The 20,987-nt window shown below is 45.7% G+C and overlaps 1 protein-coding gene across 1 annotated transcript in view; it reads right to left on the bottom strand.

Annotated features, from left to right (window-relative positions):
• LOC139052243 (chromosome-associated kinesin KIF4-like) overlaps window positions 1-20,987 on the bottom strand; it is a 37,513-nt gene extending 16,526 nt beyond the window's left edge. The window contains exons 1-7 of the mRNA XM_070529339.1: window positions 20,976-20,987; window positions 20,420-20,557; window positions 17,183-17,294; window positions 7,395-7,474; window positions 5,298-5,468; window positions 3,320-3,409; window positions 1,777-1,854 (exon numbers count right to left, since the gene is read on the bottom strand). Of these exons, the coding sequence (XP_070385440.1) occupies window positions 1,777-1,854; window positions 3,320-3,409; window positions 5,298-5,468; window positions 7,395-7,474; window positions 17,183-17,294; window positions 20,420-20,557; window positions 20,976-20,987 (681 nt within the window). The remainder of the gene's footprint in view (window positions 1-1,776; window positions 1,855-3,319; window positions 3,410-5,297; window positions 5,469-7,394; window positions 7,475-17,182; window positions 17,295-20,419; window positions 20,558-20,975) is intronic.

Raw genomic sequence — 20,987 nt, 5'->3', positions numbered from 1 at the left:
CTAGAAACGAAATAGGCAGTTGCCCTCGATAAATGCACACCCAAATTTTCATACTTCAGAAAATTCGTAACCCAATACCCTCGATCGTTCCCTCATCAGACTTTCACAATAAGAGACAGAAATAGCATTTAGCATTTCCAAGCCATCTCTCACTTGGAAAAATAGAATGTATTGCATCCAAGCCACAGCAGACCGAACGTCACTAGTGATCACTGTCCGAGCCTTTATCACTATTGACTGCCCTGAGCCTGTTATCTACAGTGCCATACATGGCATTTGAGATCCATTATTTCTTTAACTGTGTTGCACACCATAGTAGACGGGATCCAAAAACGGGGGATGGGATGTGGACAGCACCTATTGTAGTTTTGGTTTCGTACTCGAATCTAATGAGTATGTCATATTTTATAGACCTTTTCCGGAGAGAAAAAAAAAGGTGCCCTTCGAATAAACAGTCAAAGTGGGAGGACAAATATAGCCGGGTTAGTAAGGCTGCAGCTATTGGTACAAATGTACTGCGACTTGCTCAGGAATGGTATATATCCCCTTCAGGTGCTGCGTACTTAATTGTGCATGTCCACAAAGTGCATGAACATTTTGATAATGTATTTCAGAGGTGTCCATGCATTTCGAACCAATTCTGATTGCACGTGTGCTGCAAATACGTCAGCAAAACAAGTTGAAAAAGTAAACTGCTGGATGCTATCTCTTGGTGTCAGTGTGTGATCACGTAGTGGGTTCACTTGTTTCATCATATTTCTCAATGGTCTACATCAGGAATATCTTTCAAGTGGCTCTACAGGTATTTTTCATGTACGTTCGACATGATATGGTTAATGAACGTAATACTCAGCATTCCTGTAGAGTTTTTGCATCGAATCCAGATTTTGTAAACTTGACGGAACTCTAAGCATTAAAAATTCTTAATTCACTTAGCAGCTGTACACCTTTGATGGTTATGAAGATGCAAGAAATGTGGTAAAGCTAAATTCTTATGGGACAGAATTGGCACCTGAAGGGGATATACTTGAAAGTAACAGTAGCACATAAAAAACGTGCACGGAGCGAGAGCAATGTGAACAAAAATTTAGCTTACGTCCCCAAAGGGTATGGACAGAACAGCAATGAAATCAATTCAACATTCTTTCACCTGTGCCAATAGGTTAATTGCCATTGTATGTGATCCGTGTCATGCACTCATATTCCTATCATGATTTATGTGCCACATCAATAAAGCAAACCTTTCTTTCCAGAGTGGAGCGAGTTTTCATGCTTCAGTGGTTGGGCTGTGAAGAGGAGGAGGAAAGCGTGGAGAGGAAGACAACAAAATGCTGAGATATGGAGAGGAGGAGAGTAGGCACAGGGCACGAAGCCCGTTTGGTTGCAGCAGTAACAACGTCATTTCCCTTGCAGTGAATGCACACCTGTGCTCGTTCGTGGAAGAAGGGTTACAAAACTCAGTGACACAGGTTACACCAGTTCTCTGTGTTGGCATGCATGGCAAAATACTAGAGAGATGGCTGTAAATGAAGTAGTATCCCATTGGTTAGTGGAGAGTGACGCACCACATGAAGCTGCTTAAATCCAAAAGACTAGATGCTCGACGGCAGTGACAGATTGCACAGACAGTCAAACTACGAGAAGCCTTGCATAAATAAATCAGCTTCGTAGGTTTCTGCTCGATTTCTTTAAACTTGCGTACGGCGCCCTGTGCTACACAGGACTCGGACAGCTGGCAGTCAGCATACAAAGTGATAAATGAAAGTGGCATCCTACCCTTTCCAAGGTCTCCACTTCTTCAGCCTTTTTTTTCAGCTCGTCGTGGACATGCTGCAACCTAGATAGTTCCAGGACCTGCATCAGATGCACCAGAAAATACCATTCTCTTTTCCTTGCAACTGTACTTGTTTATCTCATGCAGAAATGCTGCATTCAAATGCCCGCTAGTCTTTATGTGGTAAAACTATTACCATGGGTTGCACAAATGTATGTGTGAACATTAGCAGAGGTCAACTCATCCAACACCTGCTCTCTTTTAGGAACAAAACAATGGAAGGTTCAGCTTATGTATGAATGCCATTGCTTGTTACAAGGGTCTTCAGTAAAGGCCAAATGAAGCGAAAAATTGAATTAACCAATGTGCGATGAACTAAAATTCCCCCAGATAACATGCTTGTTGCTTCTATTAAAACAGGCATATTTGCGTGCCTTCTGGCGGCTAATTGGTTCGATCTTGGCACATGCTTTCCCGCTTTCCATTCACACTAGGGCAGCATTCTTGGTTGATGGCTTTCCGAGACCATTTCCTTTCCGCATTATGCCTGGCACTCTCTGCATGCTTTGTGGGGACCCCTAAGCAAGCTGTGAGCAGGTGAGTTGGTCTGTGACAGTCGAAAGTGCAATAAACTTCACTAACAGAGTTGTTTCTTTGCTTTTCATGGTTGCTACTACGCTTCCAAATTAAAATTCAGTTATCACCATCATCATTCTATGAATATTCCCCTAAAGGTCCCCAATTGTAAAATTTAATGTTTTGGAATTGCAGTGGTTTACTAGGGATGCCTCAGTGGAGGGCTTCGGATTAATTGTTGCTTCCTTGTGTGGACCATGTGGAATTCTTTACATTGTGCACTTAAATCTAACTAAATGAGCATTTTCGCATTTCACCCCCATCGAAGTGCAGCCGCTGTGGCAGGGACTGAAGCCTGCAACCTTGTGCTCGGAAGCAGAACGCCACAGCCACTGAGCGAATGCGGCTGGTACTGTGCTTCAGCTGCCTTCGTGCAGACAAGGTGAGCAGTTCAATGCTCTCTGCTGAATATTTCTGTAGCTTTTGCATCTAGATAAATAACAAACACAGGGATCCTGGCAAAAGACCCAAGCAAAACCGACTGCAGGCCTTATTAGTGCCATCACATTCACTTCAAGTTTACTTTCCCCAGATAACATGGAGGGAGCAGCCACACAAAAGCTACCAAACTGAGCACCTTGACAGAGGTGGTGAGCCACTTCTTTGGTGGCAATGGGCCACTTAACTGCAAATATGCTTCAGAGAGGCATCGAATGATTAACAAAAAGGTAAATACTATTACCTTCTTACACAAACGCATGTACCTATGCATACAAAGTAGGCGTATGCAGACACTTATGTTCAAAACAAACAACAGCTTCAGTAAGCACGAAGACAGGTTTGAAAATTAATATGTTTAGTTTACTTTAGCACCAGACCACTGTAGCACCACTAGTAATATTTTTCCATTTTCTCTCTCTCTCTCTCTTTTTTTGTAGGCAGCATAATCAAAGCAGACCAAAGCAGTACCTGGCTTTGCAGTTTCTCCACGAGAGAAGCATTCATATCTGGATTCGACTGGAGCGTTGTGTTGGCAGAGTGCTTGAGCAGGACGAGTTTCTGGAATGAGTGCAGTAAGTTCTTAGTCTTTTTTGTTTAGTCTAACACGCAATATGCTTTTCTTATACCTTGTTCTCAAGTTGGCCTTAGTACATAACAGAATACGGTTTGCTGAATAGTGTAAGCTAATGCTACGAAAAGTATCATGAGCTGCCGCCGCCCATGTGCACCTGGCATACTGGCTATTGGTATTGGAACATGCGCGCTGAGACATGCACCCGCATAAAAGTCAATGCCTGCATGCCCAGGGGGTTGTTGTCTGGTCGCGCTATGCGCTAACTCGGGGGTTGTTCACCCCACGGTATGTGCTGACTGACAGTCTGTTTCTCGACCTTTCCATTATAGAGTTCATTTCATGATTGGAAACCATTATTGTCACACGCTTATATGACAACTTCAAAGATATCTTACAATTAGCGGAACTGAAGTGTTCTTAAGTGCATAAGAAGGACTTGTATAATCTAACTTTAATTGGTCTCCCTAATTCGATTAATCTGTTTCCTTGTATATACCAACCATTTTGTTCAAATATTGTTTCTTTCGTGATTATATATTCACAAAATATTGTGCATGATACAGTGGAACTCCGATTAGACGACTTTCTTGGACCACGCGAAAATGTCGTTTGATCTAACCAACTACAATTATGTCCATAATACAAGACTTTGCGCGAGAGAGTAGCAAGGGGCTTCAGTTTAAGCTATATAGGTAAATACTTTGCAAGATTCAGAAACCAAAACCACTTTTTTAGCATACTCTGTAGTATGATCCATGCCTGCCGGCATGCTAAAACATTCTTTTCTCATTTACAGACCTTTGAAATTCAGTAAATTTCTTATAGACTGTCTTTGAGTTACACAGCAAAAGTTGTTTTTCAAGAGCACTAACATCCACAAGAGGGTCAATTACGGTGTCGTCACATGCAGATGAATTTCCGAATGTTGCCAATGATATTTCTGCAAACTATCTGCAAATGCTATCTGCAAACTTAGGCAGAAGCATGGCAGCATCTGTGGTGTTCTCGTCATTCGAGGTCGCAGCCAGAAGTGTTGGCAGAAACCCAATGACAGATGCATGGGAAATCTTGTGTTGTCGTGTAAACAAAGCTCTGAACTGCATACATAGGCACAGATGCACATCCGATACGATCTGCGTGTCTTCCGGTGGCTAATCGGTTCGATCTTCACACACGTTTTCGTGCTTTCCCTACATGCTAGGGCAGTATTTTCTGGTGATCACTTTGGAGATTGTTTCACTTGCGCAAGACTCGTCAATGGATGCGTCGAAGTATGCAGCCAACAGTGTTCTTAGCATTGTATGAAGATAGCAAGCACGGCACAACACCAGAAACACTGTGGGTTCTATACCTGAATGCGTCCAGTGACTGGTGCACACACTGCTGAGAGAAAGAGCAAGAAGACAGCAACAAAAGGGATGAAGGTGGGCACCAGTTAAGTGACGTGAGGAGGGGGAAGGGAAAGGGAGTCTAGGAGGAAGCCAAAAAATCAGTCGGAGCGATCCGCATGCAAAGGGATGCCGTCTCCTTCCGGATGGTGGCGTGAGGGAGCTGCCGAAAGCTGGAAGCACTTCTCACGTGTCTGCCATTGAGTTCACAGTTTCGTGCGGGTTGACATACGAGACAGGACATGCACAATCTCACGTCGCATAATCGAGGTTTTTTTTTAATGCATTGTCTCTACAGGGAGTTCGTAGGGACTGTGTTAATCCATTGTAAAATCTGGGACGTTACAGAATAGGGGGACATATAACCAGGGTTCATTGTACTTCCAGTGTTGTTGTTTTTCTTGCCATTCATACGTAGCCAAAAATTGCACATCCATAGACTGCAGAGATGAAGAAAGAACAATAAATGTCAGGAGAAGCCAACCTCTTCCTGGTGTTGCTTTTTGAGGTCGGTTAGCCTCATGTCGAAGTCCCTCTCCATCTGCTGCAACTTCGCCTCCAGTCGCTCGATCTGCTTTTGGCGCTCGTCCAGTGCCCGCTCCTTCTCGCTAAACTTTGAGGTCACCATGTAAGCAGTCATGTTCTCGGACACAAGCTGCAGGGAAGTTAAGAGTCGCAGATCCGCAGACTCATTTTATTGAGCCTTTGGAGCCTCTGCGGTTTTCTCAGAACTAGAAGAAAATAGTGTGCAGGATACAGAAAGAACAGGACACGACAGCTCGCATGAGAAACATGATGTCGAGCAGAATGTCCTATTTCCAGGTGCTTAATAAACATGGGGAAAAAATTTGCTGATCTAATGAATCTTTTGTCTATTTAATCATCCTTATTCACCCCCATCCCATACTCCTGTATGCCCTGAGGCATTTAACCTCGCATTAAAAAAAAAGAAACATCGACAGGTGTGTACACACATGCACATGCACCTCTGATTGATTCAATTAATTATTTCGATTCAATTCAATTATTTTGTGTACTTTGCTCTTATGTTTGTTGCTGCTTTTTACTACTAGCCCTGTGCAATGCTTTCCCTTTCCCTTTTTGACCTGTATATTTTGCACTTTTTATAACATCCTTGTTCGTCCCCCTTACTCAATGGCCTATGGGCCCTGTAAGGCATTGTAAATAACAGCATCCGTATGGTCCCCATATCAAAACTACTTAATAAACTTGCTAGAATCCATACAAAATAGAGCCGCTCGCTTTATTACACGTAACTACAGTCCCCTTTTGAGCGCAACACAGATCAAACTTGACATATCTCTTGAACCATTACATATTCGTCGTTCAATCACTCTTTTCTGCTTACTTCATAAATATCGCCACTGCACCAGGTAATCTGCGTTACCTCTTGAAGCGCCGTCACGCATTTTGAGCCGTTTACATAATCAGTACAGCATCAAGCGCATATACAGAACACAAGCCTTCAATTCATCAGCCCTTCCACGTGCCATCGTTCTTTGGAATGACCTTCCCGATAATATTGCATCCATATGCAACCATCAATCATTCCATGAACAGCTGCACGAATACTTTCAAGTGACATTGTGACGTTAAAACTTGCATAAAATATCGCGCTTTTTGGATATTGTGTTTTTGTTAACCCCTGCTTCATTCTTTTCTTTAGTCATGTGTCAGACAGTTGTGCTGTATTTATGTACTTCAATGAAAGCAAACAAACTGGAGATTCTGCGAGAAAGATGTTTTTCTTCTCTGCCTGTGAAAATGTAACATAAAGGCAAGCACTGCAGTCCAAACATGGTGCTGTGAACTTTCCAATGCACTCGTCTGTCTGAGTTTGTGCGTCTGAATTATGGAAGAACAGTTTTCTTAGCAAGCCTGCAACCTGTATACTTTTACTCATGGGTGTACAGGCCACACACACATGCACATAATGGTAATGCAATACAATACAAACAGGATACAACAAAGTGGAATTCCCCTTGAAATCCTCTTAGAGCTTCATAGTGCCGCACATACAATAATGGATACCAAAGAGTAATGGATACACTAGTAATTCTGGTTCCCCCTTCAACTTCGTCATAATGGCCTTTTACTGTAATTACCAAGACAGGATGAAATCGCGCACCATAATATTAACTGGAAAATAGGCCACCATTAATAAGAACAGGGGTCCAGTATGCTAGAACAAGCAACCTTTTGCTGAGACATCAAATATTACGGCAAAGAGTGGCTACAACAAGGTACTGTTCATTATTTCTTTTTAAATTGTTATAAGTTCAAGTGAGAACATTTTGCGGACTCTCTTATAAAGATCAGAACCAACATTTTTTAGTGAGCATTTCACAATGCCGAGGAGCGCTGAAAAAAAACAAGCCAAACAAAGTGATGAGAGTGCAGGAACTGATATTTTCTTACTCCACAACAGCACAATATATAACAAACAAAAGTTATCTGCTGGTGAAAGTTTGAAAGCAGGACAGTAACTATCAAGAACGACCCTGAAGAGTAAATTCCAATCAGCTGCATAATTATTCACAGTGACCAAGGGCAGCCTCACCATTTCGAAGAGGCTCGTTGCAATGACCCTGCTCTCGACGATGTCCGTCACATTTGAGGCGAGGTTCTTTATATGTCGCTCTGTCAAGGAAAAAGAAAAACTTTCAACTTACTGGTGAATTCATGGAGGTTGATGGTCTAAGAAACTCCAGGGTAATGAGAGATGCCATAGTCGAGGGCTCTGGATTAACTGATGACCAACTCAAGGTTTGTTAAAAGGACATCTACTTAGTTTAGACTGACAAAGTATTCATTTAAGACTCTTTGTTAATTTTGCAGTAAAAGGTCAATTATTGAAGAGAAAATGTAGGTCAAACTTCTGTTCATTTGCATTTTGCACCAAAACCCCAGTGCCGGTATGTCAGTGTGATGTCACAGATATCAGAGCGCATTTTCGTACTTGGGCCACTGTGGCACAGTAAAAAGTTTTGAAACTTGATGCCAAATTAAATCTTTGGCTGCCAAGTTTGGTGTAGTCATTTCAACTGATAAAAAATTACCTATGCCTAGCAGATGGTGTCAAAACACATGGAGTCACGGTGAGCTGGCACTGGAATTTCAAGGTGGCATTGCCACTTGCATTGTTTTTACCTTTCTTGATTTATACTGAGCTCCTTCCCATGACAACAATGAATCCTTGGTATTGTGAATGGGCAACTTACTAACACCGCTCAAATTACTGTATATACGCTTGACTAAGGTGTTCACTCTTTTTGCACTAAGAAACCAGGAATACTACATGGGGAAAGAAAAATTAGACTGCCATGACACAGCCACATTTAAGGGCTGCACCTCATGAAGGTTGTGAAAAAAAAAGTGCTGCTCATACATATGTATGTATGTACACACACGCACGCACGTGCAGGCACACGCACACGCACACACACACACACACACACAATATTTTCACTCTAGTGTTACATTGCCTGCATCGAAACATGGCTGCAGTGGCCGGGAAATAAATCTGTGACCTCAGCTCGGCAGGGGAATGCCACAGCCACCGAACCAGCAAAGTGGCCGGCATCATTCATCACTGCAACACATATGTGCTCTTGTGAAGCTCTGCGAGGTCACTCAACAATGGCTAAAGACCATCGGGACATTTTTCTACTATGTATTTCGATGCCAATCTTGTTCTACGTCTGAATCGCTTTCTTGCTTATGAAAGCTGTTTCCCAGCCAAAGTGATGCCTCGGAGATCTTGCTAGACTCATCTATCACGAACTTTGATTTCAAAATCTTTGATGTCCCTGTAAGGCCGTACAAGAAGTTGAAGAGGACTTGTGTCGTGTAACCTGAATTTGCAGATCTCTTTTCAACACTGCGCATGTAAAACTGTGGTATGCTGGACATGTCTTTTGAACAGAGTGATTCATGTGAGCAATGTGAGGAAATTTCACAGAATACCTTGTAATGATGTAAATGTTCGAATGCAGCTGGGTTGGGAAGATGCAAGGCATGAGACAGGCTAAATGTACGCTGACCTGCATTTTTATCTTAAAAGCATTTTGTCTGCGAAATCTGAGCAATATCAGATCAGTTGTCAGGGCCGACCATTCAATATAACACTCGGCACTGATCCCCACTTGATTTGCCACAAAGTAAAACGTTATGTTGCCCTTGTCAAGCCTCTCGCCATAAGTTGTGTCCAAAACATGGTAGCTAAGTCGCCCGGTTGCTTCAGTTATCCGAAGTACAGCAAACAAAAGTCTTCAATATTGCTTCACATTATTCGCTGAAAGGTGCGATGTGGACACCATGAAGGGAGCAGACGAATGCAAATTCACACTGGTTTCTTGAGCAACCAAGCAAGTAACCAGTTCCAAGTGTTATACAGTAGAGTTCATTAACCCTTTGAGGGTCAAAGACGCAAATATGTGGCACCGCGAACAAGACTCAAATGGTCAATGCCCTATATTTACTATGCCGTTCAAAAACGCAGCAGTGTTTAAACTCTGTTGGCGAGTAAGCGCTGACCCTCTGTGTAGATACAGGATTTCTTTTTTCTTGAGCCATAGTCTTGTTTTTCATTCCATAGCTTGTTCATACCGGTACAGTGACCCAACTGCTTGTGCATCCGCACCTGAGCGTGCACATGGCGGTTAGTTTTGGTTTCCTCTCGCGGGCTGTTTTTGTTGTTGCGCTCCCAGAAACTGATGTTCATGTGGTTTCAAATCTCTCAACAGGTCACCGCTAGATGCTTACTCACCTCTTGCTCACAGGGGCGTCATTACATTTGTTCACAGATGGGCGCTGGTACTACATACAAACGATGCCGCCATATGTGAACGATGTCGTCATGACTGCGTTTCCTTTCCCGAGACTGGTGCAAACTGAATCCCCACACGTTGGCAATGGGACGAAGAATTACTGCAAGTTTCTCACTCGTTTTCTTTTTATGACAGGGCACAACCATCAAGTTTTCTTGTGTGCCCTCGCATATACAGTGATAATGCTATGGACGTGTGCTCCAGTTGCCCAGCTGCAAGTGAGCTGAATGGCAAATCCTCCAGTGCGGACCACTACCCAAGTCTCAAATGTGAATCAGAATCGTTGGTTACAGCTCTTAAGACTAGGAACTGCAAACGAGACGAGGTCTCTATATGCAAGTCCATCAGAATTCATGAATAAATGCACGTACAGTTAAACGTTGATATAACGAAGTCAGTAAAATTGGCAGTTTGCTTCGTTATATAGAAATTTCGTTATACAGTTACACGTCAATATAACAAAATTCTCGGTATAATGAAGTATTTAACTGCATAAGCTCTCGTCCATAGAACACCATGTATTTAGAACCTCAATATAACAAAATTTCACTGCTGCCACAAAAAAATGCCGAGAGAATAAATGGAAATTTCCGTGGACATAGATGGCCAAATGATTGTGAATTAAATGCGGTTGCTCGCAAACACACCTCAAATCATGCGGCACCCGACCACCGAAGTGGAGCCGTATCATGTTCCGCATAAAGTCCAAGTGCGATAAGATCTTATCGCGCCCCGCACACTGTGTACTTTAGGTGCGAGTGATAGTGTGCGACGGTAAGAGAAGAAAGACAGTGGCTTCACGAGTGCCACCTTCCCGCGTGAGCAAAGGGAAAGTGCGGGAAGGGAGCTTGCTCATGGCAGCGCGATCAAGCGCGCGCGAGGGGGCAGGGAGGGCGCAGTGGCGGGGTAAGTTGGCGTAAGTCTCTCGCCACGCTTTAGCGCACACTCGTCCCCGCGGCTGATAGCATCACCCGCACTGGGACGACGCTATCATGAAAAGTGCTGTCAGCGGGGAGCAATTGCTTCGTTTGCCCATTGCTCCAACAGGTCACCGAAACTTGAGATTACGCAAGCTCCAATACTACACGGACGGGAAGGAAGCTTACATGATGCCATGCCGTCACGGCACGCCCACTCTGCACACGCGGCAAGTCTCCTCCAAAGCACGGTGCACGGCTGTGTATGCGCTCAGCCACACTTGGTGGTTTTCTATGGACAATACATAGTATTCTATGGACAAAAGGTTATGAAAAGTAAATACTTTGTTATACTGAGAATTTCGTTATATTGAAGTTCATTATATTGAGGTTTAACTGGATATATACGCAAAAAATCTTTGTCACTTTATGGTCAATTAAAAATAACGGCAAATGTTTTTCGACACAGGTAATCTGAAGCTTTTAAACTTTCAAAAGAAGAAATCAACCCTGGTGTGACACATTTGATGAAAAAAATTGACCCTTAAAGGTTAGTTTGACATTTAAGATGATGAAAATAAGGTTACTATTGCGGTCACCAAGGAGGGCCAATTTCAGCATCAAAATTTTCAGGCCACAAACACATATTGGCACAGGTGCGTGAATTCAGCAGGGATTCAATTAACCAAAAATCTAGCTAACCAAAGTTGAATTAATGCAAGTCTACTCAACAATTAGGATCATAGCCCCTTCCGTCGACCCCTTCCGTCGACTTCCATTAAATTGAGGTGCTGTGTACACAATTGTACAAGCCAAGGTAGTGCCATCAAAAGTGCTGAATAATGGTATTTAATACGTGTCACGTACATCTTAAACGCACTTCTGGTTTGACGTGCTGCAAGTTTGAAAAATATGTGTAAGGTGTTTCAATAAAATGAGTTGAACGGCAGATGGCTACGTGTTTGCTTATGATGTCAGCATGCCGTCATGTAGCGGGTTCATATTTTTGTTTTTCACAATGTTAAACCATCAGGCTTATTTTTCAAGAGTCTGGATTAGTAGTTCTTTCCAAGTACTGGACATGACATAGTTGATGTTCTCATATCTGATATTCCTCTAGAGAGTTCTCGCATGGCATCCATATTTTGTAAACATCACAAAACTTACGGAAGAAAATACTGAACTCTTTCTGCAGTTCTTTGCCTTTCATGATTAAGAAGATGCAAGAAGTGCACTGAAACTAAATTTTGAATGGACAAAAAATATTGGCACCTGAATAGGATAAAACAATTCCTGTAAGATTTCAGCAAGATGAAAGCAGTGTAAGGCACAATCTTTTAAAAGGTTTGTATGGTTATTGTTACGTAAGAAGACGCAAATGAAAAGCTATATACAAGTATATTTACAACGTAATACGCCGCACTTGGCCAAGAGGCAACAGCCCGCGCTAGCCTCCAATCGTTGTCGTCGTCTTCTTACTGCTCGCCTCTTCGTCATCGGTAATACTATTCCGTAGCACTACCCCCGGCGGCAAAAGCGCCGTCCCGGAGCGACTAAAGGCCGGACTTGGAAACAGTGTAGTAGGCCTTGAGCCTACTGACGTGCACGACATCACTAGGTGCCACAGTAGATGACGAGGTTGAGCTCACAGGGGCAATTTCGTACGTCACAGGCGTCACCTGGCGCAGCACGCGGTAGGGCCCTGTGTATCGCGAAAGGAGCTTTTGTGAAAGTCCGACGTGACGAGAGGGCGACCACAAGAGCACGAGCGCACCAGGCGAAAACTGTACGTCACGGTGGCGGGCGTTGTACTGACGCTGCTGAGTGGTTTGCGAGTCCGTCAGTCGAGCACGGGCAAGCTGGCGTGCATGGTCGGCGAGAGCGATGGCGTCGCGCGCATACTCGCTTGTTGAGATCGAAGCAGGAGGAAGTGCCGTGTCAAGGGGCAAGGTCGGTTCGCGACCGTAGAGCAGATAAAAGGGAGAAAATCCGGCGGTGTCGTGCCGGGAAGAATTATAAGCGAATGTGACGTAAGGAAGGGCAATGTCCCAGTCGCGGTGGTCCTTGGAAACGTACTTTGACAGCATATCGGTAAGAGTACGGTTTAACCGCTCTGTCAGGCCATTGGTTTGAGGATGGTATGAGGTAGTCAGCTTGTGTTGAGTGGAGCAGGAACGTACAATGTCAGCGATAACTTTCGAGAGGAAGTTACGACCACGGTCAGTGAGCAGCTGTCGCGGGGCGCCATGAAGTAAGATAATGTCACGCAAGAGAAAGTCCGCGACATCAGTGGCGCAACTGGTAGGGAGAGCCCGCGTGATAGCGTATCGGGTGGCGTAATCAGTTGCGACGGCTACCCATTTGTTCCCAGAGGATGACGTGGGAAAGGGACCGAGGAGGTCTAATCCAACACGAAAGAACGGTTCCACAGGGACAGTGATCGGCTGGAGATGACCGGCAGGTAGCACCTGAGGTGTTTTCCGACGCTGGCAGGTATCACAGGCAGCAACATAGTGTCGGACGGAGCGAGCGAGACCAGGCCAATAGAAGCGGCGGCGGACGCGGTCGTACGTGCGGGTTACGCCAAGATGTCCTGCTGTAGGTGCGTCATGCATCTCAAAGAGCACAGTCTGTCGTAGATGTTTTGGCACGACGAGAAGAAGATCAGATCCGTCAGGGAGGAAGTTCCTTCGGTACAGAATGCCGCCCTGGAGGACATATCGGCGAACGGATGCGTCGGTAGGTGTAGAGCGCAGACGCTCGATGAGTACTCGCAGCGATAGGTCTCGGTACTGCTCATCGGCGATGTTAGCGAAGGCAGACACAGAGAAAATGCCGTCGGCGGTACTACTGTCGGCGTCGTCAGGCTCGTCTACCGGGCAGCGAGACAGGCAGTCAGCGTCCTTGTGTAGTCGGCCAGATTTGTAGGTGACAGAGAACGAATATTCTTGGAGGCGTAACGCCCAGCGACCAAGTCTTCCTGAAGGGTCTTTCAGTGAGCATAACCAACAAAGCGCGTGATGGTCTGTGATAACGGAAAAGGGTCGGCCATATAAGTATGGGCGGAACTTCGCAACCGCCCAAACTAGGGCCAGATACTCACGCTCAGTGATGGAATAGTTGGGCTCCGCGGGTGAGAGGAGCCTGCTGGCGTAAGCGATAACACGGTCATTGCCGCGCTGGCGTTGTGCCAGTACTGCGCCAATTCCGTGACCGCTGGCATCAGTACGAACTTCGGTAGGCGCAGAAGGATCGAAATGGGCCAGAACGGGAGGCGTTGTGAGAACGTCGATTAGATGCGAGAATGCAGAGGCCTCGTTATCGCCCCACTGGAAAGGGGCGTCTTTTTTCAAAAGCTCGGTTAGTGGTCGTGCTATGGCCGCGAAATTTTTCACGAAACGGCGGAAGTAGGAACAAAGGCCGATGAAGCTGCGCACATCCTTGACACACTTCGGAACAGGGAAGTGCGTAACAGCATGGATCTTGCCTGGGTCCGGTTGCACTCCGTTCGCGTCAACGAGATGCCCAAGGACGGTAATCTGGCGACGGCCGAATTGGCACTTCGATGCGTTCAGTTGCAGACCGGCGCGACGAAAAACGTCCAGGACTGCCGAGAGGCGCTCGAGGTGAGTAGCGAACGTTGGGGAAAATACTATGACGTCGTCCAAGTAGCACAGGCATGTGGACCATTTGAAACCGTGAAGAAGGGAGTCCATCATGCGTTCCAAAGTGGCAGGAGCGTTACATAGACCAAACGGCATCACTTTGAATTGATAAAGACCGTCCGGAGTTACAAAAGCAGTCTTCTCGCGGTCGAGATCGTCCACAGCAATCTGCCAGTAGCCGGAGCGGAGGTCAATAGAAGAGAAGTAGCGAGCACCATGGAGGCAGTCAAGGGCGTCATCGATCCGAGCTAGGGGATACACGTCCTTTTTCGTAACCCTGTTAAGGTGCCGATAATCCACGCAAAAGCGCCATGAGCCATCCTTCTTTTTTACCAGTACAACCGGTGACGCCCATGGACTACATGACGGTTCTATGATGTTATTGGCAAGCATTTTGCGAACTTCAGCGTGAATAACTTGACGCTCAACCGGTGACACTCGATACGGGCGGCGATGAATAGGAGGGGCATCGCCGGTATTAATGCGATGTTTAACAGTTGTAGTTTGGGCCAAAGGACGATCGTTAAAGTCAAAAATATCGTTGTAGGAAAACAGAACGCGGTAGAGCTCACGAGCGTGCTCGGACGGCATGTCGGGCGCAATCATTTTCTGTAAGTCGGCGATGGTGCAAGTTGTCGACTGAGATGGTAGAGGGAGATCGGCTGAATTGCTGTCTACCTCAATAGATGCTATTGAGTGATCTTCGAATGAGCAAAGCTGGGCCAGAGACATCCCGCGTGGCAGCACTTGTGTCGTCAAGCCAAAATTGACCACTGGCAGGCAGACGCAATTAGCCGTAATAGATAAAACGGTATGAGGTACCGTGATCCCGTGTGTAAGGAGGACGTCTTGTATAGGAGCCGCGATATAGTGACCGTCGGGCACTGGTGGGGATGACACTAGGTCAACGTAAGTCAGTGCCGTAGGTGGCAAGCGAACAAAGTCGACGGAACTGAGGCGACTGGGGTGTGGTTCAGCGGGATCCAGAACAGGCAGGTCAAGGCGGAGAGTACTGGCGGAACAATCAATGAGAGCAGAATGTGCGGAGAGGAAGTCTAAGCCGAGGATGATGTCGTGGGGACAGTGGGCGATGACTGTGAATAGCACGACTGTTGAGCGATCGGCGAAGGAGACGCGGGCGGCACACATACCAATTACGGGGGCTGTTCCGCCATCGGCGACACGGACAACAAGCGTCGTGGCGGGCGTGATTATTTTTTTCAGGCGGGTACGAAAGTCCGCGCTCATTACCGACAAATGCGCCCCAGTGTCTATAAGAGCAGATACAGGAACACCGTCGACTTGCACGTCAAGAAGGTTCAGATGAGTGGGCAACGTCAGTGGAGGATTTGGCGGCGTAGGGAGCAATGCAGCGTCACCTCGAGGCGCTGCATCATTCAGTTTTCCGGCTGGGAGCGGCGTCCGAAGGGAGTCGGCGAAAAGGAGCGACGGGGCTGGGGAGAGCGAGATTGTCGTCCTTGGGGCGAAGGTGAACGAGAATAGGGGCGGTTAGGCGCCGGAGAGTCAGTGGCGGCATTATCGGAGCGTGCGGCATAAGGACGAGAAGGGCCACCCGAGGGGCGAGAATAGGCAGTATAAGCAGACCGGGTCGGGGAAGTCCAGCGACTTCGACAGTGCCGAGAAATGTGCCCGATGCGACGGCAGTGAAAACAAATGGGCTTGTCGTCAGCAGTGCGCCATTCAGCTGGGTTGCGGAAACGTGGTGGGTAAGACGATGCGGGACGGGGCGGAATCGAAGAAGCCGGATGGGTATCAGGGTGATGGGCCGAGCAGATGGTGTGAAGGCCCATGTTTTTGAACTCCTGGCGGACAACTGCCTGGATCAGGGAAACCGTGACTGCCGGTGCGTTGGTGGGGCTGGAGTCGAAGGCAGCCGGATAGGCGGCCTCAATCTCACGCCGAACGATCTTGGTAATATCGCCGGTGTTGTTGGGACGAGGAGCGTCGGCACAGGAAGAAGTCGCTGGGGTGTTGGGCAAACGGGCAAACTGCTGATCGATACGTCTCCTTTTAGCGAGTTCCAGGCGGCGGCACTCTTTGATAACAGCATCCACCGTCGCGACGTTGTTGAATACGAGCAAGTTGAAGGCGTCATCGGCAATGCCTTTGAGGATGTGGGATACCTTGTCTGACTCAGGCATGTGTGCATCAACTTTGCGGCACAGAGCCAGGACGTACGTGACATAGGGCTCTGTTGACGTCTGCACACGGCCGGAAAGCGCCTTCTGCGCGGCAAGTTTGTGACCGTAGGGGTTGCCGAACAAGTCTCGGAGCTTTTGCTTGAACGAATCCCAACTGGTGAGCTCCTCTTCGTGCGTCCGAAACCAAACTCGAGGTGTGCCACTGAGGTAAAAGACTACGTTGGCGAGCATGATAGTAGGGTCCCACCGGTTATTGCGGCTGACGTGTTCGTACAGGCTGATCCAGTCGTCGACGTCGTCCCCATCTTTGCCCGAGAATACGCCTGGATCACGAGGAGCAGGGAGAGTGATGTAGGTCGCCGAAGTGGCAGGAGGGGTCGGAGGCGGCTGAGTCGAATTGTCATCGCCGGGAGCCATGAAGCTAGGCTCGACGTACCGTCCACTGCGAAGCTCCGTGACGAGGTAAAGGGAACGTCCACCTCCACCAGATATGTTACGTAAGAAGACGCAAATGAAAAGCTATATACAAGTACATTTACAACGTAATACGCCGCACTTGGCCAAGAGGCAACAGCCCGCGCTAGCCTCCAATCGTTGTCGTCGTCTTCTTACTGCTCGCCTCTTCGTCATCGGTAATACTATTCCGTAGCATTATGCATCAAGATGTTATGTACCTTTGAATAAGCATACCATAACATACCATCACATACTATTTTCAGTGTTCAAGTATACTACAGATTTGGCATAAAAAGCTACGGGACTGTGCCCGACTCACCAGGCTCCACATCCAGGATTTTTCGCTGGATTTCAGCAATCTTGTCACTGTGCTCTTGCAGCGAGCGCTTGAGCTCTTGGAGACGTGCATTGCACTCGGCCTTGTCTTCAGCCTGAAGTGCAACAAAAGTATCTGACTGGCAAGCATGATGTGTTAAATAAGCAGTCAAGAGATCAGATCAAGAGAGATCAGAGGTCAAGAGAACTAGAGCAGCGAGATTACGAAATTTGTAGGCATAGGATTTGTTGACAAGATCTGGGTAGCGGATGATCCCTAGGATGCACCTCCGCCCTGTAGCGGACTTTGTGGAATAGCTTCCTTTAGAAAAAACTTTTAGCATAAATAAGATTTTTCAGAAATATACATCAATGAACAGTGAAGTCGTCAGACTTCCTTGTCAAAGAGGATCATGCCCATACAATAAACTATGCTCTGTATGCTATTTCATTCCTGTTGATTGATTGATTCATGGAATTCACTGTCCCAAAGCGACACTGGAACTTCGAGCGATGCCATAGTGGGAATAGCCTCAAAATAATTTTGACCTCGTGTACACCTTATTTTAGGCATATCAGTGTTATTGCATTTTCGCATTATCAGAATGCGGCTGTAGCAGCATGGAATTGGATCTACAACTTCGTGTTCAGCAGCAGAATGCCGCTGCCACTGAGCCAACACGGTGACCATATTTCAATACTGTGACATGTGCTGCATACATGATGACATCTCTGGTGTGCCATTAACACAGTTAAACATGTTCTCAATATTGTAAAGCAAGTTTTGTATCTATGTTGGCTCATAGAAGGATTACACTACAGCCAACTCTCCTTACGGAAGGTCAAGGGACCAGAGAAATTCATTCTGTTGATCAGTAGTTCCATTTAATGAGAGACATTGCAGAGGGAATCGCATGAATACAAAACCAACCAAACATTAGGGTGGTTTAAGTGGCAGTTACGTGGCATTAAGTGGCCATTTAAGTGGCAGTTACGTTTAAGCAATTTCCGTTTATTGAGATTCCACTCTATATCTGTGCAAAGCTTCTATACCTTCGTTTCCTTGCTATTGTGTCACTGGTCCCATAGACAGTGTATAAGGGCACTAGAAATTTCAGACGCCTTACAGCACTCCATTCGATAATTCATGCCTGTACGAAAAACTTTAAACATTGCCAAAGCGTGCTATCGGCCATGTTGCAGGCATCTCCTCGAAACCAAAACTAGCGAAGTCTAGTTTATCCAGCACTGACGGCGCCCAAAGTACAGGACAAGTCAAGCCCAGCAAGCTTAATTGTAAAGCTGCATTGTTGTGCGAGTTCCACCGATGTTGGTTCCGCACGCCCAGCGTTTGTTCATTCACATGTTAAAGTTGGAGCCTTGTTAACCGCTTGTAAGCGTTTCATTATTCTGACAAAAAGTGGCCGTGCATTTAGGAATGGGCGAATGTTGGCACTTTCAAATACGAATAGTTAGTGCGTAGCATCTGATTTGGATTCTAAAATCATCTACTTGGTATTTTCGAATACTGCAAACTGACCAGAACAGTCGGAACAGCAGACTGTTTAAGCCTCGTTTCTGTTCTCCATATGCTAAGCAAAATACAGTCGACTTCTGTTAATTTGACTTACATGGGACCGACAAAACTTATCGAATTATCCGGCGGGTCAAATTACACAAGATACAGAAAAAACTCCAAAACACAACACTGATTTATTTGCCCAATGTTAACACACCGCCGAATCAAATGAGCACCCATTTTCTGCGTGTCCAAAGTAGAGAACAGAAATGACATTAATGCTCCTAAACACAGAATAAATATAATGAGCACCGGATTTTCTAGCAATAAAAATATGTGTTGCACAATGGCGACCGGTTTCTTATCAGCTTTGCAGCAATACGTCATTGTTATGCGATAAAGCATATACACTCCGTGAAGGCGGTTTTGGTTTCGTATGCAATTGCACCGCGCAGGCAGTTTTCGGCTCGATATTATTTTAGGAAAAAAAAAAGGCACGCATTAGAATCTGGTAAATACGATTATAAGATGTTGTGAACTACTGTTATTGCTTGACGATCTCCCCAGGGCAACTCAAAAATGGCCATTTTCGACGGAAGATAACATGTGTTCAATGGGTTTACTGTCTCCTAAACTCAGCCAAAACGGACGCTGCCACTAAAGCGGTCAATATTTGGGTTAATACAGGAGTCAGGCATATGCATGCTGAGTGGTAAAGTTCCCGTGAAGGCCAATTTTAGGAACAAGATAACAAATGTTTGGGCCCATAGAAATGCAAGGGCGCCGGCTGAGACTTTCGGTCAGGATCGAATCAACCAAAAGATCAACTTAACTAGCGTCGAATAAATGTAACTCAATTGTGTCACTAATCATAAGTGTAACGACAAAAGTTTTCAAAGCAATGCTGAAACGAAAAGGGTATTGCAAGTTTTGTATTCGGTTTTGCGGCAGAATTCTACATCACAATCTACAGCCTTTGCTTGCAGTCTACCATTTAATGTCAGTCTAGCTATGTAGCAGTTTCATCTTGTTCGTTACAGCCAGTGATGTCTTTTGTGCTGTTTGGTGGTGTTTTATGTGTCTATTGCCCACAAGTCCTCCAATAACTTTTCTTTCTGCACAACTTGTCTTTTTTTCTTGGTAACAATTTTTTTCAGCGCTTTTGTAAAGCTAGTCAAACAGCAGTCATTCTTCCTTGGAGAGATTGTTTGCAACCAGGCTCTAATATTGTTGAGAGGCTATTCATGCAGTGCTTTTTTTATTAAATGACAATTGGTGATCTTGTGTTTAAAACTGGTCATTTGTCATTGATAGTTGTTTATTTTTGCACTAGTAAGTTAGGCATTGTACCTAAATATACTGAAAAATAAATATTTTGCAACCACAGAACAGAGCGCAAGGCTAGGCCTTTTCGCACTTGGACGTTATGTGGAACCTAGGCTTCTTTTGGCACAAGTCGCGTGCTAATGAAGGAAAGATAAGGCTTTTTCAACGTCAGCCCAGTGTCTGTTTTCAATCAGCTCGATCAGCCGCTATATTTAAAGAGGCTCTCCTTAGTTCGAACTCCATTTATTCGAATAAACTTCCGGTCCTCCTGGAGCTCGAATTGATGAGATTTCACTGTACAGCTCAACTTACCTTTCTCTTTAAACAGCAGATTGTGTACTTTACATCCCGAGTGGCTTGCATGCCGGCTGGTGAAGTATATCGACAACTCCTTACCATGTCGGGGTCCTTCAGCTGCTTCTCGACCATGTGGGTTTCGATGGCAATGGCCTTGCGCTCCTCGATGAGCGAAGTCAGGTGTTGCTCTAGCTTCTTGCTCTCGGACACAACGAGAAGCTCGCTTCGCAGCCAGCTCTGCAGCGAAAGAGAGAAGAGAGCTTAGGAGCTGAACAGAAACAGCCAGAAGCTAAGCTGAACAGAACAACAAAGTGGCTATTGCTGGAGAAAACCTAGGAATTATTTCTCTCTCGCTCTCTCTCTCTCTCTCTACACACACACAGAGAGAGAGAGCGAGAGAGAGCAATTACAGAGCAACTCCACCACTGTCCAACTTGTATAAATGCGCCAGCCAATTTGCTCGTTTTCATGACATCACGGTGCAGGAGAACTACTTGCAAGATGGTGTTGTTAACGACAATGGGGCACCAAGAGTCTTCCTATTCTTGTGCCCACTAAGCATTGTTACTTCGTGCAGTTGTTAGAATGTACCTCAGTTTTCAGTATTGGAAGTTGTCTTGATGCAGTAAAAATTTGCAGTTGTGTGTTGCCTTGCCAGTATATGCAT

Source organism: Dermacentor albipictus, unplaced genomic scaffold (assembly GCF_038994185.2).
Source record: "Dermacentor albipictus isolate Rhodes 1998 colony unplaced genomic scaffold, USDA_Dalb.pri_finalv2 scaffold_20, whole genome shotgun sequence".
NCBI classification, from domain to species: Eukaryota; Metazoa; Arthropoda; class Arachnida; order Ixodida; family Ixodidae; genus Dermacentor; species Dermacentor albipictus.
The sequence above is the reverse complement of the archived record's forward strand: the minus strand, read 5'-3'. Positions and strand labels throughout refer to the sequence as shown.